This window comes from Mus caroli, chromosome 6 (genome assembly GCF_900094665.2).
Source record: "Mus caroli chromosome 6, CAROLI_EIJ_v1.1, whole genome shotgun sequence".
Classification (NCBI taxonomy): Eukaryota; Metazoa; Chordata; class Mammalia; order Rodentia; family Muridae; genus Mus; species Mus caroli.
In genome coordinates, this window is record NC_034575.1 from 147,120,297 (window position 1) to 147,142,452 (window position 22,156).

Below are 22,156 nucleotides of genomic sequence, written 5' to 3' on the forward strand. Positions count from 1 at the left end.
GTAAAGAGACACCATGACCACTGTAACTCTTAGAAGAAAACATTTATTTGGGACTGGCTTACAGTTCCAAAGGTTTAGACCACTATTGACACAGTAGGAAGCATAGTGGAGCATAGGAAGAAAGGGTGCTGAAAAAGGATCCAAGAGTTCCACATCTAGATCAGCAGGCAGCAAGAAGAATGAGAGACACTGGGCCTGGCCTAAGTATTTGAAACCTCAAAGCCCACCCCTAGTATCACACTTCTTCCAACAAGGTCATACCTACTCCTCCAAGGCTAAACCTCATAATATTGTCACTCCCTGGTGATCAAGCATTCAAATATATGAGCCTATGTGGTCATTCCTATTTAAATCATCATATAAACCATAATAGAATTGACAAGGCCAGCTTTCCCAGTAGTCTTCCTGTCAAGGTAGAAATATCCAAGTCCCTTTGTATTATTATTGAATAGATTTGATTTTCATTATCAAAATTATATTACAGGGGCTGAGAATATGGCTCAGCAGGTATGAGTGGTTGTTGTAGACTCATGAAGACCTGAGTTCAAATGTCTAGAGCCCACATTTAAAAAACAATCTGGGTGTGGCTGTGCATATATGTACCTGTAATTCCAAAACTGTGCAGGAGGGAATGGAGGGGGGAGGATCACTAGTACATCACTCATTTCTTTCTTTCTCTGTGTGTTATGTGTATTTGATGTGTGGGGGCACATGTATGTGGATACACAACTAGTGTCCATGAATGTGGATGTCAGAGGTTAATGTTGGGTTAATTAATCACTATTAATCCTCAATTAACATTTACTTTAACTCTAACCCTAACCCTAGTCAGCTTGCCCTAGGAATATTCTAGCTCTGTCTCCTGAGTTCTGGAATTATAGGTGGGTCACCATGCCTGTAAGTGTTTATATAGGTGCTGAGGATCAGAACTCTAGTCCTTCTTGCAGTGCTAATGATAGAATTGCAAGTATGCACTTCCATGTTCAGTTCAACTTCTGGGTTTTTGACCTAGCTATTTATAGAAATGTACTCAAAATAATCTGTATATTCTGTGATTTGTAGTACATGTATTACTTTAGCTGATAGAGTATAGTTTTGATCATCAAAGTGGTCCTTAAAATGATATTTATGAAAACTTAAAAACATCTTTCTCAGATCAAGAGAATCAAGGCTGACCACTGGACAGATTCAAAGAGAATAATAGATAGTAGCCTGATTTGTTTTTAAAGAAAGAATAATGTTATGTTATATTGTGTACTGAAGTGGTCTATAAATTCTTTTGTTGTTGTTATTTTTTCATAAAAAATATGATAGTTTTATTATAGAAGAAAGAATTAATGAGATAGGAGATTGTTTTTTGAGTAAATACATGCAGATGAGAACTCTGAATTGTTGATTGTAGTAGTACATGTCCATAATTACTGCCTCAGTGTGGGCTGTATAGTGAGTTCCAGGCCAACTTGAGCAAGACGTCACCTCAAAAAAACAAAACAAAATAACCAACCCAACAAACAAAAACAGAAAAAGTAGGGGCTAGAAAGATTGCTCAGTAGTTAAGAACATTTGTTGTTTTTGCAGAGGACCTGGGTTTGGTTTCTAGTACCCATGTAGCTCACAGTCATCCCAAACTCCAGTTCTAGGGTACTCAGCACTCTCTTATGACATCTGCTGGCATTGGGTATACACTCAGTGTACATGCATACACGCAGGGAGAGCACTCATACACATAAAAAATGTTTAAAAACAAACCAAATTTACATATGGAGATATAGAAATCTAATCGTGACACGAAAGTGCTTTTTTGTTTGTTTTGTTTTTTAATGAAAACCGCTGAGAAAGAACTGGCACGGAAACAGAACCTGATAGAAGAATTTTGGAAATGTGTGGAAACATACATTGGTAGGCATTGGTGGCACACACCTGTAATTCTAGCACTCAGGAGGCAGAGGCAGGTAGATCTCTGAGTTTGAGGTCAGCTTGGTCTACACAGCAAGTTCAAGGATAGCTAGGAATACACAGAGAAAACCTGTCTTGAAAAAAACAAAACAGAAAAACAAAACAAAAAGGAGGAAAAAAAAAAAGAACCCTTTTTTTTTTAATCTTCTCTGTTGACCCGTCCAGCAAGTCCAGTTATTCGAGGGTCTCGAGGGGACCTTCACCTAAGAACCAAATGGGGGGAGGGAGAGACAAGAACCTTGTGCAATGAACGATACATGGAAGCAGTCTGAGTAGCATCAAGGTCTCACTGTATTTAGCAAGGCTCAAGGCTTAAATGCACAAACAAAAGGGGAAGTACTTTTCAGCAAGAGGAATGGGGCAGCGGAAATTTTTCTTTTGACAATTACATGGGGAAGCAGGAACTTGGTGGTATCAGGGTACATCTTGTGGTCAGGACATCCAGCGCTGACTTAGGGCTGGAACAATCTGTGGTTGTTCATTGGCCCGCTTTTGACCCCCTTTTCTTCTCAGGGGGAGAGGCCCAATTCAGAGATCAGGACAATTATGTTGTCTTAATAGCTCCCAACACTCTGTAGCCAGAACAGCAGTCTTAAGGACATCCACAATGTGTGGAAACACAGCTAGATGCTCTTTGACAAAATCACAGTGATGATTATGAGATTATGTTGAAGTTCTTTTGACAAGTGCCACCCAGTCAGGAAGAATTTGAGGAGTAGAATAGATGAAGGAGTGGTTCAAAAAGTACATGGAAAGAGACTTTGCCTGAGACAGGAACAAAGCACTATTTACTGTGAGCCTGGATCTGAGTCCCTGGAACAGTTTTCCCTTCCCTGATGCCATAGCTGAGTGTGTCCATTGCTCTCAAGGGGGATATGGTGAGCCTGCTATCCAACTAAAAAGTATGCAAGTAGGGTGATGCGGATTGCAGAAAAGGCCCAAATCCTCCTAATGCCTTTTGGTTAGGAGGTGACTTATTCAAAGTGACCATCAAATACATATAGGATGTACAGTCAGGAGGATTCTGGCAGATGAATCGTGACCTGCCACAGAGTGCACCTGAGTCTAAAGAAGAGTCAAAAGAGGATAGTGATAACTGACTTGGAGACTCAGGACTGAGGTCTACCCATTTTCGATCTCTTCCCTGAACCATACAGGACTGCTTCCACCCCTCTCTAGGGAGCAGTTATGTTACTTTGTTGCAAATGAAGACAAGACAGGGTGATGGGAAATGACTGATTCTATAAAGAATATTTTTTTTCATAGAATGTGTCCCTGTAGACAGAAAGAAAAGAAAAACAATTTTTGTTGAGATTTACAGACAAAATAAAAAAGATAGAGAATTGTAATTTCTTATGTATAACTTTATCATACTGTACCCCATAAATATGTACAATTATTATATGTTTTTTTAAAGATTTATTTATTATATGTAAGTACACTGTAGCTGTCTTCAGACACTCCAGAAGAGGGCGCCAGATCTCGTTGCGGATGGTTGTGAGCCACCATGTGGTTGCTGGGATTTGAACTCTGGACCTTCGGAAGAGCAGTCGGGTGCTCTTACCCACTGAGCCATCTCACCAGCCCTTATTATATGTTGATAAAAAAGAAAAATAAAACAAAAAGTTACATTGAGTCTTTGGAGAATATAGTACCTTTCTAGTAGGGAAGTGCCAAGGATGTGTCTATGGCTAAGAAATAACCCAGCAATCACAGAGAAACTGTTAGCCACTGATTTTGGAGATGCAATCCTTTTTCAACACCTATAAGTGGGAGATAGTGGTTTCTATATCAGGGTTGTCATGATGTATCTAATATGCTTTGAAGAATGCATGACTCACTATCTCAAGAACTTTACTCTTATTTACAGGGTGCATTTTTTTTCTTAGTAGAATATCATAAATACCTTCTAAGAGAAATTACAGACTCATTTCCTTTATTGAAGAATCCATGTAGTAAGGCCTATATAGAACTATCTGGAAGAAATACAGTGCCCAATATTTCAACCTTCCTAATGCTGTGACCCTTTAATTCAGTACCACATGTTGTGGTGACCCCCAACCACTAAATTATTTTTGTTGCTACTTGATAACTGCAATTTTTTACTGTTATGACTTGTAATGTAAATGTCTGATATGAGACCTTTGTGAAAGGATTGTTCAAGCCCTGAAGGGGTTTCTACCCACAGTTTGAGAACCACTGGCCTAGAGACTTACTGAGCACCTGCAGATTTTATATAACAATTTCCTCCCAGATAGAACAGTTCATCTTAACAGAATTTCAATATACAGGATATTCTAAAGAGAAGTAAAACATTCCATCCTTCTAGGAAGCTCTTAAACCCAGGAAGTAAACAACTCAAAGGCTTCCGTAAATTCATGAAACTAAGGAGATTCACTCCTTCCCCAAGAATATATAATCAGGAAAGCAGGCCGAGAGTTGGGACAGACATGCTTAGCTGCCTAGGAGAGACACAAATCACCAGAGCTATATGAAACAGACAGTCTTCAACCTACTGAGCTGCTTTCAAGTTGTGTAGTATGGTTCAGGTTTTCCGGTGTCTATGATCTGTCACCACTGGGGTGGGCTTTTGGTGATGTAGATATTTTTGAGTCATTTCTGTTCCTGTAAATAACCCCTCACTTATATTCCTTTAAATATTATTTCAGTAAAACCCGTTGGTTCATCAAGTTGGACTGTGGTGGTAGCCTTATTGGGGTGAATAGATATTTGTTCACATCTTTCCAGTAATAACGTTATGCAGTAAGGTAGTATGATGAACTAAGTGCACAGAGGCTTAGGTTGGGGGACAGCAAAGTTCTTTGGTAGAGTGTTAGGTGGACTAGACCAAATTAGACAGAGTCTGAGAAAGGAGGAAGGACTCCCAAGGTACGTCTATCAAGCTTTGGAAAAGCAGTGTTCTTTCAGGTATTGAAAGCTGAGACCTCACAGCACTAGCTCTGTTTGTTTTCTGTGGGCTCCCTGCACTCCAGTAGGATTCGAATTCCCACCTCAGCAAAGTTAGCTTGTTGGAGGCCTTCTTAGTGTTCTGATCTTTCAGACACCAATCACCCTTTCCAACACCCTTGCCGTTTCTTCAGCTGCCCTGGCTTCCTCAGTCTAGCATCTCTTCTCAGATGCAGTCCCCTTCCATCCCCCAACCTCCGTCACCTCTTTAGCCTCCACTTCTCTTTAAGACACCCATTTCCCTCAGCCTTCATTCCGCCTCAGCGCGGTTCCCTCTCCTCAGCCCTCCGTAGTCTCCCATCATTCCTCAGCTAGTTCTGGGTCCCTCTACCCTCATCCCTCTTCAGCTGTCCGCTGTAATGCGCTGCGAGGCTCGGTGGGGTTTTGGATTTGCTCCTCCCCTTCCCTACCTCCCTGCATTCTGAGTGGCTGAGAGGAAGAGGACCAGTTGGAGTCCGCATCCGTGTGCACTGGCTGCTGCAGGGCCCAGCAAGCAGGTGGAGCTCAGCCTCCCACGGAGCATTGGGCGGTGGACCGCAGTGACGCGGCCTGAGACATGGCGGCCACGCGCCTCTGAGGCCGCAGAACCGGAGTCTCTTGCTGCGCGAGTTGCCCCTTGGCCATGCAGCTTGGCTGCTGACTGCCGGGGCGCGTGGCCCGGAGGATCCCGGCTGCGGTCATCACCTTGCAGTCTCCATGCTGCAGGGTGTATTCCTCCCATATTCCATGTATTCCTCCTCAGTGCTTCCGGCCGTGTAGCTGCAGCTGCCGGCCGGGCCTCAGGGCGCTCTGCCTATTCATCAGGCACTTTTCTTTTCCATTTTAATTTTCATTCCTATTTGCTTCTCCTTTTCCCTTCTGCTTTGCGTCTATCTCCACCACCCCGCTATGGCCGCAGAAGAGGCGCTGAAGACTGTAGACCAATATAAGACTGAAATAGAGAGACTGACCAAGGAGCTTACAGAAACGACCCATGAGAAGATCCAGGCTGCGGAGTATGGGCTGGTGGTGCTGGAGGAGAAACTGACTCTCAAGCAACAGTATGACGAGCTGGAGGCCGAGTATGACGGCCTCAAACAAGAGCTGGAGCAGCTCAGAGAGGTGAGCAACCCGTCTCCTATTTCCCTCTCCAGGTTTGGCATTTCTCAGTGCCAGTCATCACTGTAAAGAAGTCAGAAGGGATATGGCCAGAAGGACTTCATCTTAGAGCCCTTTGTTGATAAGAGAACATTGAAAGAGTCCATTGTTTTCACCAATAGAAAAATTACCCAAGAAATGAATGCATAAGCTGGAATTGGGAATCTCTTTATTATGTGGGGGAGGGAGAGTCACAAGAAGTCTTCAGGCATCCGTGCTGGCAGGTAACATTGAACTGGGTTGAAATGCATAAATCAAACTTCTCAAACTGCTGTTATTTCAAACCCAGATATCAGTGACCATTGCATAATCCATTCCAATTGATGAGGAGGTTTGTGCCTGAGGAACTACAATTTCAGGATGGTAGAATTTGGTTCTTCAGTCGTCTGCTGAGTAATTGCTCCTTGGTGAAATAGGAACTAGTTATTAGGACTCACCAATCCCGTTTGACGTTGGCTTTAGTCCTTGTCATGGGGCTGTAGGAGCAAAACAACTTTGCTGGGTGGTTTTGCTGCCCTTAATTTCACCTCTGAGCAAGGCTGGTCTATGCTTATGTCTTATAGAAGGCACCCTGAGACTGAGGAAAATCAAATTCATCTCCATATGGTGAGACATGAGAAAGAAATGTAAAATGTATGGATATCTATGCCTTGCCTATTGGCCCTTCAGGTTGAAATTACTGTATTTATAAAACCAGAATATCACCAATGTTCTGTGAATAACATTTCCCCCCCTATTTTTATATTTCCTTCTTCTAAGGGTAATGTACTGAAATGTCCAACCAAATATTCATAAGGATTATACATACTATTTAAGACACTGGGAGTAGCAAGCAGTCGTGTATAAATGTTAGTATACATAAACACTGCTTTTCTGTGTGACAAGTCTTTATTTTTAGGTGCATACTAACATTTTAAATGTTAGGCATATCATACATAAATAGAAATACTTTTCTTATAATCTAAGCTTATTTTAGGGAAAGGGAAGGCCCAGTTTTGTATTGTCACAGTTAAAAAAAATGAGTATGACATTCTAATCAACCCACCTAACTTATAAATATTTAAACCTTCAATTATGCTATTTTATTTAGATGCTTAAATACCAAAATATGTAAATAGATATAGTTGAAAACAATAGATAGAGATATGATTTTTATATACCGGGCTATAAATTCTAGTTCATGCTTTTCTTGCTATATTCATATCTGGATTTAATGGTATCTGTACTTATATTTTCTAAATATGTCTTAGATTATGTCTTAGACTGACATGTTTTAGATGCTAAATCTTAGGAAGTAAGGAAATAGATGATTATTGTAATTCTCAGAGATGTTTCTATGATGTCTTTATTTATTGACTGTGCTTTGCCAAGGTGGAGAAATGCAAACCAATGTTATGTCATCACTTTCTTGATAAAAGAGGTGGACTTATTTGATGATATAAAATATGATTATTAATAGACCTTTCTTCTTGAGCTAAACAACACTTTCAGGGATATTTATGTGTTGTACTTAACACACTAAACCTTAATACAGTTGCCTTTTGTCTTTAGTAAACAATACTTAATGAGTTTGTCTTTTATTTATTTAAAGTTGATAGATAAAATTGTATGTATTTATTATGTGCAGAATTATGTTTTTCAGTGTACATATGTTATACCTTTTTGAGCATTATATTGCTTCATATAATTATCTTTTTTGTGATAACTCAACATTCATTCTGTATTTTTAAAGAGTAAATATGTTGGCATTCTAATCATCATGGTGCACAGTGAATTTCTTAAACTTATTCTTTTTATCTAACTGTAATAATGACCTTTTTATCAATATCTCTCCTTTCAAGCAATCAACGCTTCTAGTAACTATCACTTACATCTCTGATTCCTTATATGAATGAGATAATGAAATGTTTGTTTCCTGTGCCTGGCTTTAAAATAATACAAAGTCTTAACACAGAGCTTAGCACATAATACAAATAAAAATAAATATTTTATAAAATAAATTTATATTAGAAGAATTTACACCTTTAGCAAGTGTTCAGAAGTCAATATTGCTTAGTGTCAGAGAAAGACTGAGAAAATTGAAGAGTGTAGAAAGTGACCACTCGTTTTAGTCTTATTGTCAGTCAAGAGAAAAGGGGGAAATGTTTTATAAGAATGATAAAGTTCTTAACAAAATAATTAACTACCAATTATAGTTTTTAAAATAAAAGATTTAAGAAATTTTGTTCTATATAGCAAGAAAAAAAATATAAGGAGTTTTTCTTTTTATCAAATGACACTTGCTATTATACATATTTTGATTTACATTTAGCATAAAGAAAACTCAAAGCTGGGCAGTGGTGGTGCATGCCTTTAATCCCAGTTTAATCTGAGTTTGAGGCTAGCCAGGGCTACACAGAGAAACCCTGTCTCAAAAAAAAAAAAAAAAAAAAAAAAAAAAAAAAAAAAAAAAAAACTCAAATGAGGAATCCTAGTAAACAGGATTTTAGCTATACAGAAGTGTATTTTAAGGTAGTAAAAATAGTTATATGCTATTATTAGATAATAATACTTATTTTATCTTTTAAATATGTTTTATTTTCATTGAGATTATTACTTTAATGAATTGAGTCATGTTTTGAATTAAATACAAAACAACAGTGTAAAACTAATCTAATGATGATGTCACATACAAGCCATTGTGTGTGTGTGTGTGTGTGTGTGTGTGTGTGTGTGTGTAGGTCAGAGGACACTCAAATGTTATTCCTTAGACTACTTGTCTTTTGAGACAGTATCTCTTACTGGCCTGAAACTTGCTGAGTATGCTAAATTAGCTGGTCAGTGAACTCTAGGGACCCACCTGTATCTGCCTCTCCAGTGCTGAGGTTACAAGTGTGTACTGCCATGCTATGCTTTTTAAAGCATTGAATTTAGGTCCTAATGCTTGTACAATAGATTTTTTTTTTTTTAACCAAATAAGCCTTTTCTCAACCCTGGAAGTCATTGCTTTAAAACATTCTGGGGGGAAGTGGCAGATGGCTCAGAGGGTAAGGGGTTTTGTTGCCAGGCTTGATGAACCTGAGTTCAATTACTCTCCCTCCACCCTGTTTCTACATGGTGGAGAAAGAGAGCCCACTCTTGCAAGTTGTCTCCCTATCTCACATGAGTGGTACACACACACACACACACACACACACACACACACACACACATGATGTAATTAAAATTTTCATAGTAACAGAAAGTAAACTAGGCCAACAACATAGTACATTTTCTTCTATGTGTTCTCCCTTCTGACTACCATTGCTTCTTTGGTAAATACTCTTTGTACTACTTTAAATGTCTTTGAACATATGAATCTAAATGTAGGATTTTCTTTTTATTCTTTATTTTTATAAAGTCAGTTGTGAAGAATATGGTACTATTTAGGGAGGATTGATAAGGCGGCTCAAGTTCTGTCCTGATAGTTTGGAAGGTTGTCAGAAAGGAAAAATGAGTAGTTGTGTATAGAAGAGACTGAGATTTGCTTTGATGGCCCTAAAGCAGCCTTGTGTGTTGATATCAAGGGAATATAGATGGATGGTTCTGTTGGTGAATTATTGGTGATTTTGCTTCCTTGCCTCATTGGCTGATGATGGGAATATGTGCATCAGCATAATGCCTGGCTGTTTTCCACAGCTAGAGGAGCCAGTCCTGCACTGTGACCACATCCTGCCCACTCTATATCTTGGTGTGAAGCCAAGGATGATTCAGGCAGTTGGACATTATTAGTACATTACTCCTTATTTCTTCTCTGACAGTTGAATTTTGATGTAGACAACTAGTATCTTATAAGCACTTCAGATCTTGTACAGCATCTCATAAGATAGGGAGAAAAGAGTAGAAACATGAATCTGTCAGCAAATATCTTAGTCATTAAAATGGAGAGGAAAGAAAGGATGGCTATTGGTGCCTTTTCCTCCTGGAATCTAGTCACGTTGGCTATAAAACCCAGTGACTGAATAATCTCAAAATATTTACTGTAATATACCTGGCCCGCTGTGTTTTACCTGGTTTGCTTATTTGTCTATCTGCTTTTTCCTTTTCAAATTCCTTCTACTTTTTCCAAAATATAAAATAATCTTGCTTGGTTGTATTAACTTTCATCCAGCCATTTTCTATATTTTCTTTCAGTTATGCTCATTCAGTTCTAGCCATAGTATTTCACTGTTTGATAGCCTTTTCTAAAGTAATTAATAGTTCTCATATGAATATCTGGCCCATACACGTTTCCCTCTGAACTCATTTACTTTTTAAATTTTCCATATTTTATTTTAGAACTGATTCATGGAGTTTGTTATTGAAATACCTGCACCTGGCTTCATAGAAGGAGGGAGAGAGACAATGAATATGAATATAAACATGGAGTGAGATTATACTCCAGAACCATTGTAAAAAACTTTTGACTCCTAATGTTATCCCCTTTCCTGGTTTCCCCTCAAGAACCCTCCTACCGCATCCCCACTCCCCCTGCTTCTATGAGGGTACTCCCCCTCCCACCTCACCACCCTGGCATTCCCCTATACTGGGGAATTGAACCTTCATAGGACCAAGGGCCTCTCCTCCCATTGATGCCCATGTGGCTGGAGCCATGGGTCCCTCCATGGCTCCAACCAAACCCTCTTTGGTTGGTGGTTTAGTCCCTGGCAGCTCTAGGGGGTCTGGTTGGTTGACACTGTTGCTCCCCACCATGGGGCTGCAATCCCCTCAGCTCCTTCAGTCCCTTCTCCAACTCCTCCATTGGGGTCCCCAAGCTCAGTCTAATGGTTGGCTTCAAGCATCCGCCTCTGTATTTGTCAGGCTCTGGCAGAGCTTCTCAGGAGACAGCTATAACAGGCTCCTGTCAGCAAGCACTTCTAAGCATCTGCAATAGTGTTTGGATTTGGTGTCTGTATATGGGATGGATTCCCCAGGTGGGGCAGTCTCTGGATGGCCTTTCCTTCAGTCTCTGCTCCACACTTTGTTCCTGTATTTCCTTTAGACAGGAGCCATTCTGGGTTAAAAATCTGGAGATGAGTGGGTGGTCCCATCACCCAACGGGGGGCTTTGCCTAACCTCTAGAAGTAGTCCCTACAGGTTCTCTCTCCCCTTTGTTAGGCATTTCAGCTAATCTCATTCCTGTTGGGTCCTGGGAGCCTCTTGCTTTCCTGGCATCTGGGACTTGCTGGTGGCTATCTCTAGTTCCCCATCCCCCATTGCTACATACCTCTGTTCAAATATCATTTCTGTCTCTTTCCATACCTGATCCTGCCCCTACTTTTCCCTCTTCCCCTCCTCTCTTCCTCCCAAGTCCCTCCCACCCTCTACCTCCCCTGAGTATTTTGTTCTCCCTTCTAAGAGTGACCGAAGCATCCACATTTTGTTCTTCCTTCTTGAGCTTCATATGGTCTATGAATTGTATCTTGGGTATTCTGAGCTAATATCAGTGAGTGTATACCATGTGTGTTCTTCTGTGACTAGGTTACCTCACTCAGGATGATATTTTCTAGTTCCATCCATTTGCCTAAGAATTTCATTAAGTCATTGTTTTTAATAGCTGAGTAGTACTCCATTGTGTAAATGTACCACACTTTCTGTATCCATTACTCTGTTGAGGGACATCTGGGTTCTTTCCAGCTTTTGGCTAATACAAATATGACTGCTATGAACATAGTGGAGCGTGTGTCCTTATTACATGTTGGAGCATCTTCTGGGTATATGCCCAGGAGTGGTCTAGCTATGTCCTAAGGTCCAATTTTCTGAGAAACTGCCAGACTGATTTCCAGAGTGGTTTTACCAGCTTGCAATTCCAACAATGGAGGAGTGTTCCTCTTTCTCCCACATCCTCGCCAGCATCTGCTGTCACCTGAGTTTTTGATCTTAGCCATTCTGACTGGTGTGAGATGGAATCTCAGGGTTGTTTTGATTTGCACTTCCCTGTTGAACATTTCTTTAGGTGCTTCTTGGCCATTCGATATTCTTCAGTTGAGAATTCTTTAGCTCTGTACTCCATTTTTTAAATAGAGTTATTTGGTTCTCTGGAGTCTAACTTCTTGAGTTCTTTGTATATATTGGGTATTAACCCTCTATTGGATATAGAATTGGTAAAGATCTTTCCCCAATCTGTTGGTTGCCATTTTGTCCTATTAACAGTGTCCTTTGCCTTACATAAGCTTTAGTTTATTGTTTTTAAAGGTTACATAAATTCTTAGAAATTAACTTTTTTATTTTTTATTTTTTTGTGTGTGTTTGAGTGTTTTGCCTGGATGAATCCATATCATGTGTATACCTGGTGCCTGTGGAAGTTTGAAGTGGAAAATAGTATCAGATTTCTTGTAACTGGGGTCATAAATAACACCATGTGGGTGCTGGGAATTGAACTGAAATCCTCTGTAAGAGTGACAAGTGCTGTCAGCAACTAAGTCATCTCTCTAGCCCCGAAATTATCTGGTTAAGTGATCTGGTGATCAGAATTATAAGAAGGTAATTTTTGTTAATATTTTAAAATAATTTAGAACTACAAATCTTTCTTAAGTGAATCCTCAGGCATTCTATATTAACCACTGTAGTTATTTCTAATCTAGTCTTATATTCAAGAAGGTTTTTCATTGCAGCACAGGGAAATGGTTTATCTTTGCAATAAGATATACAACTTATAAAAGAAAACATTTGGGTCTGGAGATGGCTCAGGGGTTAAGAGCACTGACTGCTCTTCTGAAGGTCCTGAGTTCAAATCCCAGCAGCCCCATGGTGGCTCACAACCATCTGTAATGAGATCTGATGTCCTCTTCTGGTGTGTCTGAAGACAACTACAGTGTACTTATTTATAATAATACAAAAATCTTAAAAAAAAATAAAACATTTGATTGGAGACTTGTTTATAGTTTCAGAATGTTAATCTATGATCATCTCCATGGAGAGCATGGTGGTTGGCAAGTAGGCCTGGCACTTGAGTAGTAACTAAGAGCTTACATTCTGATCCAGGGGTAGTAGAGATAGATGATAGATGATAGATGATGGATAGATAGATAGATAGATAGATAGATAGATAGATAGATAGATAGGTGATAGTTAGATCCTGAGCCTGGCTTGGCCTTTTGAAACCTCAGGTCCCCTTCCCTGCCAGTGACACACCTTCTTCAACAAGGTCACACCTTCTAATCCTTCCCAAACAGTTCCACTAATTGGGGATGACACATTCAAACATATGAGCTTATGGGGTCATTCTCATTCAAATGAAACCACCACAGGCTTCAAAACTAACAATTACATTTTTAGAGAATAGTCATGGTAAAGTATTTCAGAAAAATACAATGAAAGCAAAAGAAATCTAGACAGATAATATTTTAGTTATCATCTACCACTTCCAAATTTAAAAAAATGTGATGCTAATATGATTTCGAAATTTGAAAATGGCTATAAAAGAAGTGCTGTAAATAAATAGATTTTCACATAAAAATAAATGATTGTTCATTCATTTCTGCAATAACATTAATGTATTTAATATTTCTACTATGTGAGAGTTAGAGATCTGGGTGTTGAAGATACAGCAATGAACAAGGAGAAAGCTCTATGTTCATGAAGTTTGTATTCTGTGTGAGAAGAAAGAAAATAGTAAAAATGAACAAGAAAACTAGATACAATATTAAATGGTCCTTAATGTTGCAGAGACAATAACAAAACAAAAGGATGGCATGTAACATCTGTGCTGTTGAGGTGAGCAGTAGATTGAAAAAAAAAATGGAGTGAGAGGTGAGAGATGGGACTGGAGAGATGATTTTAGCCAGATGGTAAAGGTCGTTTCAGTCAGCCTTTGCTAGCAAATGCCTCATCATAGCTGGTTATAAGGACATTGGCTACAGGAAGGATCTCCCCCTAACAAAGAGTCTGGAAATAGCTGTCAGTCTATTTCCTAATAAGCGTCCTTGAACATCTGGGGCTCTTGTAAATTAGAAAGTGGCTATGCCTCACTCTTGTGATGGTGTATTAGGAAATTTGGAATTTTGCATTTTTCTTTGTGCTACACAAATGTGAACATTTTGTAATGTAAAACTAACTTCTGTGGCTGTGGGTATAGCTTAGTACAAGTATTTGCCTAACATATGCTAGACCCTGGGTTCTATTGTCAGTATAGAAAGAACCAAACTAAATGAAACTAATGAACAAACTAAATGAAAACAAAGAAGTCAAAGCAACTCCATTGCAAAAATGTAGCTTGACAGAGGAAAAAGCAACTAGAGATGTTGGTTACTTTAAGATGAAAGAAATCTTAATCTTAAATAAGAAAAAGTATTCTAGATATTTATTCATTACACATATTATGACTAACCATTATATTGTAGAGACTGTTAGGTGCTGCAGATACATTATTTCTTGTCTTTGGAGAATATAATTAACATTTATTTGTTTATTTATTTATTTTATGTGTATGAGTATTTTGTCTGCATATATGTCTATGTACCACAGGCATGTCTGATGCCTGCAGAAGCCAGAGGAGGACATTCTCTGGAACTGGAGTTTTAGATGCTCATGAGCTGCCTTGTGGATGCTGAGAATTGAATCTTGGTTCTATGGAAGAACAGCCAGTGCTCTTACCTGCTGAACAGTCTTTCCAGCCCCCTTGGAGAGTTTATTTTTGACAGAGGAAGAAAAGTAACAAAAGAGTAGGCAATAAATAATTTTGTATAGGGATATGTGCTTAAAAACAAAGCAAGGTTATGGAATAATAAACCTATCAGGAGCTAGTGGGAGAGGTAATATTAGAAATGAGAGTCAGGCAAAGTCTTTTTGAGAGATTGATATTTAAGCTAAGTCCCAGGTGATGAGAATTAACAAGCCAGGAAGGGATTGTCCTGGGCTGAAAGCACCAGCAATGTAGAAATCATTTGGTGGGAACAAGCTTTGTGTTTGTGAAAACTGCATAGCTTTACTGGCATTTGATATGCAATGACCCTATGTAGTATAGAACTCTGCTGTGCATTTTGGTTCTCTGTGTAATGATTAGGATCCTGGCCCTGCCTTCTAACAGCCCGTGGCGGCACTTTCCCCAAGTCAATGTAATAATAAAACACTGTCACATATTCTAAACATACTTTTTCTGTTCTTCCATGAGGCAGTACTGCCATTTATTGAGGACCTCAAAAGACTTTAGTCATGACTGGAGTGGGAGGGGTGGATACGGGAGGAAATGATAGTGAATTAGACTGGAACTAGACTTTTGAGCCCTGAGATGTGTCTCCTAGGTGACTATAAATCCAGTCAAGTTGACATGAATATTGAGTATCATAGCAGGTCACCCTCTGTGGCCTTTTGGGAACCCAAGGTAACTGTAATATTCCACTAATCTGTGATTGCTGAATTTTATGTGTCTTTTTTGTCCTGTTCAACTTTGAATTATTAAATACCAGAATAACATTCTGATTAATAAGAGGAGGAGAGAAAAGGGAGATGTCTGGGCATTTCTTGTCTTCTCTTTCCACAGGTCCTTAATCTCCTAATATGAACTTTCTATATCACTAGGAAGACATCTATCTATATCACTTTTGGGCCAGGCCTGACCATTTTAAAGAAATAAGGATATAGTCCTTTGCTAAATATAACCCAGTTCTTTTAGAACTTTTAATTAGCTTTGTTTACATCTCTAGAAATAGCTATTAGTACTTGTAGCTAAAACATTGAATTAACATAAATCTTGTTTTCACCTAATACTTTTATGTGTTTTAAAGTTAGTATTGCTAACACATTTGTCCATTTATGTATTTATTTGTGTATATTTGTTTGTTTATTTATTTATGGTTTTTTGAGACAGTTTCTCTGTGTAGCCCTGGCTGTCCTAGAACTCATGCTATAGACCAGGCTGGACTCAAACTCAAGAGATCTACCTGCCTCTACCTCCTGAGTGCTGTGATTAAAGGTGTGCATCATCTCGGGATGTAAAGTGCATAAATAAATTAATTAATGGGAAAAAAGATGTGAATCATCACTGCCCAGATATTTTTTAAAAAGATGTATTTATTATTATATGTAAGTACACTGTAGGAGAGCAAGCCAAACATCAAAATTGAAAAAAAAAAAAAACCAGCTAAATTGTGTTCTTCACTTAGCATATACCAGCTATTGGGCTGAATACTTTATACATTAAGGTACAGCCTTAGCAGAATATGAAAATAGATATTACCATCCTCCCACCTCTCTTTCTCCCACCCAAGACAGGGCCTTGATATGTATGACCTTGAACTCACAGAGGTCTTTTGGAGCCTGTCTTCTAAGTGCTGGGATTAAAGGCATGCATCATTATGCTTAGCTTGAAAGTAGGAATTATTATTATTTACATTATATGGATTAAAAAAATTGAAGCACAGATAGATTATATATAATCTGCCTAGTTACTGAGAAAACCAAAACTTGAGCCAAGCAATGTAATGCCAATGCTTGGTGGTTTGTTTTGTTTGTTTGTTTGTTTTTTGTTTGTTTGTTTGTTTGTTTTCTAGACAGGGCTTCTCTATATAGCCCTGTATGTCCTGGAACTCAATTTGTAGACCAGGCTGGCCTCAACTCAGAAATCCGCCTTCCTCTGCCTCCCAAGTGCTGGAATTAAAGGTGTGCGCCATCACCGCCCGGCTCTTTTTTTCTTGAGACAAAAATCTTACTATGTAGCCCTCCTTGTCTTGTTTCAAAACTTCTTATATAGATCAGATTGGTTTTAACTCACAGAGATATGCCAGCCTCTTTCCACAACAACACTAACAACATCAATAACAATAATTTCTCTGGGGTGGGGTGCGATGAAGGAAGATGAGGGGAGCAGAGAGAAGCAGGATGTGGGGCCTTGCCAGGGTTTTAAAAGAGTGGTATAGTTATGAAAGGGAGGGAGGAGTGGAATCTGGAACAGCCTGGAAGTTAGGGTAGAAAGGAAGGAATTTGCCAGTGGCTTTGATATTACACATTACAGGGGTGTGTTAATAGGGACCAAAGGAGCCTGGGGGTTATTGTGGGCTTTGATTTGTGTTACAGGTATAATATGCCTTATCTGCAGTAATTGGTTGTAGGAAAGAGGTGAGAAGTGATGGCTTCTACCTGAGTTTCTGAGGAATGTTGTGTGTAGGCTTTTATCTCTTTGCCAGCAATACTTTTCTGTTTAACTTGTCAGTTGAGTGAGCTGAGTCCCGACTCTCATTTTAGGACATAGTGGCACTGCCTTTTTTGGGAGGTTTGGGATTTAACAAAATTATGTGAATATGTGTGTTTCTGTATACATGTGTGAGGGAGCATATAGATCCAGAGGTATTAGAACTTCTGGGACTGCAATTATAAGGGATTGTGAACAATCTAGCATGGATTTAGTTTCATGTTGGAACTCCAGTCCTCTGAAAGAGCAGCAACTATTAACTACTGAGCCAACATCCAGCCTTCATTGTTTTGAAAGATGGAATTTCCATATCACCTAAAATCTGTATTATCATTTCATAATTTGGGGTCCTAATTGTCCATTTGTGCTCTGACCCATGTGGTTGCTATAGTAGCTGCTTTAAAAAGATTCAGTTAGCTTTGTTAGTGTTTTAGATTTCAATGTACTAATGTGTCTAAAGCCAGATTTTTATGTAGATTTACTTTTTTTGTTACTGTCTCTTAGCATTTCCAAAGCAGTGGCTTTGTTTACTTATTTATTGCAAAGCACTATAACATGTTGGAAAACACTCCAACAGTTCTTAAGTTAAATCAGTTTAGTTTATGCTCTTAGCCTAGATGATAAGCTCATTTAAACTTTTCTCTTGTCCGTTGCTCAGTCACAGGTTAGTAAAATTGTTAACTGGCTCCCCCATTAAGGATAACTTTCAGAGTATCATGTAATGCCATGGAACTTATAAAAAACAAACAAACAAACAAACAAAAAAACAACTGGTACCAAAAAACTTCTTGGGATGTGTCTATTTTTAGACTTTTCTGGAAGGTGTCATACCCCAGAAGACGCAGCAGAGTCATCTGTGTCTGTATCTAGGATAGATGTCAGTAGCCTTGAGCACTGCAATTGTAGTGGATTCTGTCCCCGTGCTGTAATTAAGTCAGCCACAGAAGTCCCTATATTAAAGGGGCCTCTTCCTGCTGTATAGTGCTGCTGACTCTGTATTATAGGCCATGTTATTATGGACTGGGTAATTATTTTCCTGCATGGGTCTTGGTTTAACAGACTGATCTTCTGAGCCTCTTCCAGAAAGTGTTGTGTTTCCTTGAAAATGAGTGGTGGAAAAGATTTTTCTTGAAATTATGAAAATTTTTTAGATAAAAAGTCTTTCATTTTTCATACTCAAAACAATGCTAACATTTGAAGTATACTTCAAGTGAATGATCTGTTTTACCAACTTCTTTTATCTGACAAAGATAGATTTTGTTTCATAGCAGAGAAACATAAAAGTGAATTATTTTAGATTATATCTTGTGCTTGTTTAGGCGGCACTTGTGCTAAAGTCAGAGTGAGGCAGATACATGTAGCCATTGTCTTCCTTGACTTGTCCTTTTGAAGTCTGTTATTATTTCTAGAATGTATGAAAAATAACAAAGGGTTCCAAATGTAAATTAAGGGACTGAAGAGATGGCTCAGTGGTTAAGAGCACTGGCAGCTCTTCCGGGGCACCCAAGTTTGATTCCCAGTACTCACATAACAGCTTGCAACTGCTGGTCCTGGTATACTTCCGCCTTTGGGGTATCCAGACACCAATGCACACCAGGCTGGGCTGGAAGGAATGGAGTTTATCCAGCAGGTGGTTTACACAGGACCTTGGTTGGCAATGAGTGTAAGGAGAAACAGCTTTCTCCAAGACTGTTTTCAGTGAAATAGCTCTCTTTATTGGGGGTGAATAAGAGCTATATAAACCTTGGGGAGTGGGTAGGGGGTTTTGGGGTGAGTGTACATCATTGGCATGGCTGAGGTGGTGTGAATGCTTCATTTGCATGAAGAGGAATGCTAGGTGCTAGCTGGACATATCTTTAAAGGGAGAGAGGAATTTAAACCTGTAATTTGCCCCTAGGCTATATGACTTCCTCAAGGGTAGTGGAGGTGGGACATGTAATCCTAGAGCAAGAAGGGAACAGTCCTACTCCTGTCAGTCTCAGGATGAGATTTTTCAGGTTTGAACACTTATCAACCTCACTCTTGCTCTGGACTGGCACCCCCAGTCACATGACTTTCTGGCCACACACACAACTGTCTATAACTGGAGTCTCAGGGGATCTGATACCTTCTGGTCACTGTGGACAAAGGCATGTATGCAGGCAAAATCATTCATACACATATGAAATGACAGTGTTGGAATATTTTTAAAATAGAAATATTGTAAGAATATGCTTTCATTTTAATCCCAGGTGTAGGGATGTGAGGCTGCTTTGGACTGTCTGCAGCAGATGACTATGATTTGTTTCATGCTCTAGCAAGAGCATAGTTTTGCCAGCTGTAGATAATTTCTGTGATTGTATGACATTTGGAATTCTGGCAACTTTTCAAGGGTATATAAATACAAGGGCCCCAAGAGGCCGTGTGGGTCATTTGGGTAGGTTGGTTTCAGTTTGTTAGTAGCCATGGTCAAAGAAGAAACAAAGGGAAAATAATTAGGCTCAAATTCTGCTTCCCCCTCTAACCTTGTTGCTGTCCTATCTAGTGTTAATGGGTAAAACCAGGGCACTGGAAGGGGGGTAAAGTGTGGGTAAAAGAAGAATCTACAAAGTATCGAAGGCCAGCTACACATAAGATAAGAGGAAAGATAAATTAAGACAAATGCTGGAATTTACCTGTAGTCTTCAGTTTTGTTGACCTGTGTACGATATATAGAAATGTATTATCTTTTCACTCAAAATATCTTTCTTATAGGTAAAACATAGTATATCATACCTTTAAACTTGGTACATACTAGAGGAAATAATATGCCTTTATGTCTGATTAGAAACAGTCTTTCTACAAAACTAAAATCTTCCTCAGAACATGCATGTTTTCTTCACTGAGAAAGGAAAGCATACTGGAGAATGTTACCCTGGATATTTTATAATTCTGTGAAAGCCTTTTGAATTCAATTATCTACTAACCTTCCAGGGGCACAACAGTTTAGAACCCTTTCTTTTGACTTACCCTCTTTTCTGTGATTAAGCTACCTTTCTAAGCACTTGGCTTTCCTCTTGTGAACATAAGGTGCTCCATCTGCCAGTTTATCATGGAGACTTAAAATGGAAACAAGACTAGTTTAATGACTTCTGTATACTCACTTAATAAAAGACAAGCTTAAAATGAAGAGAATAGAATTATTTAAGACTTTATCTAGCTTATTCCCAATTTTTAGTTATTTTTATTCTGATGTCCAATTTTGAACAATGTTGTATTTTTATTATTAAATTAAAATATGTAATGTGGCAGAAATGAAATCCTGTACTTTGAATGCCCATGAAAAAGTTGAATCAAACTGACCTGTGTATCCTGGATATATTGGTTTTCTTTCCTTTTTATTCACCCTTCTTGTAAATTTTTGAAGCCAGTGACCCTTGTCTTGATCCCTCCTCTCCCCAAACCTGGGCCTAGCAACTTAAGTGATCAACACATGCCTATTAAATATATGAGCTAAGAATGATTTAGCACATCTACATATCTCATCAGTGTTTAACATTTTGTAGTTCAGAAACAATAGAATGGGAATTCCACATGGTTCAAACTAACACATTAAGTAGTTAGTGTAATGTGAGGGCATAGAACCTAATCCATTTTGAAAATTTTTATTATCTGAGAACAACTGACATATAGAAAAAGTCGAAGGTAAACGAATAAACTTAAACTGGGGACTAGTTTGTTTAGTAGGTAGGAAAAAAGTGCTGGCTAGAACATTTTATTAAAATATGTATACATATAAAATCATATTGGTCAAAATAAGTTAACTAATTGTTTGCATTAAAATGCTTTATTGCCGTTTGTGGCATGATTTTATTTTTCTGTTTAAAAGGACTCCTTATAATAGTCTTCATTTTATGTCTGATCTTTAACCATATTAGTTATTTTTTCTGTCCTTTAAGAAAGCACTTTATCATTGAACTTGAAGCAATTGTACTATACACAGCCTTTCCTATTTTCTTTAACTGTTAACTTTAACAATTGCTAGCCATATGAATCGACCTCAAAGTGAAGATACTGAATAGGCAATTTCAGGTACACTTCAATCTCAGGACTGATAAGTGAAAAAGCAAGAACATTAATGAGGAGCCATTGATATGTGATGCTCTAGTTACACACTTGGTCTGGTACAAATACTTGTATATGAGTAGATTTTGGAGTCATAAAGATGAGTGAGATTTGGTAGAGGAAGAAGAAAATGGGTGTGAAAGAACTCTCATTCACCAGCACCTCAGGGCAGGCAGAGGAAGAAAACTCAGAGAATGCTGAGAGGTGCAGTTAAAGCCCCTGTGAAGGATAAGAGGTTTATACAAACCAATGCTGGAAGTTCAGAATCAAAGCAGCCAGAGTGAGATAAGGCTTAGAAAACATCTGTATTGAGAAACTGATTAGTGTCACAGTAGAAACTTCTGGATCCTGACTCTGTAACTCATTTCACTAACAGGTAAGTTGGGTGTTACCTTTCTGTTAGCTGTCAGACAGTTAAATGTCCTTCTTGGTAGTTAAGATTTAGCAAAAAGAATTTCTATGCTATTAAAAGCCAAATGATATGTGATTATAAAATCATTCAAATTGTTTTGGGATTCAGTGGCCAGCTGGGAGGTAGGTTATTTCCTTGAAGGTCATTTCCTTCTGAGAAACTCATTCATAAATATCAGTCTCTTCTCAGCTTTATCTGGAATAAGGACATAATATACTGAGGTGGAAATAGGAGAATGTTGAACTTGTAGCTAGTCTGGGCTATGTAGTGACACTCTGTTTCAGAACAAAACAAAACAGAAGAAGAGGTAGAAGAAGAAAGAAAGTCTTTAATTGGCTAATCAAAAAATATGAAAAAGGTTTTGAAATATACCTTCATGTAATTGTAATTCTATATGGATTCAGATCTTACAATGTCTTTCTTGACCCAAAGTTTATGAAAGAAAAACAAATTTCACAGTTCAAACACACTCTTCC

General features: G+C 38.6%; 1 protein-coding gene and 1 pseudogene across 5 annotated transcripts in view; both read left to right on the forward strand.

Moving 5' to 3' along the window:
- Positions 1-495: 495 nt before the first annotated feature.
- On the forward strand, positions 496-3,056 carry LOC110295841 (annotated as a pseudogene).
- Positions 3,057-5,312: 2,256 nt separating this feature from the next.
- Positions 5,313-22,156, forward strand: part of Bicd1 (BICD cargo adaptor 1) — a 122,698-nt gene continuing 105,854 nt past the window's right edge. For 3 of the 5 annotated variants that reach the window (XM_021165150.2, XM_021165151.2, XM_021165152.2), the window contains exon 1: positions 5,316-6,024. In XM_021165150.2, the coding sequence (XP_021020809.1) occupies positions 5,812-6,024 (213 nt within the window). In that variant the 5' untranslated portion in view covers positions 5,316-5,811. Of the gene's footprint in view, positions 6,025-22,156 lie in introns of all 5 variants that reach the window. The other 2 variants (XM_021165153.2, XM_029478583.1) reach the window with 2 other exon arrangements.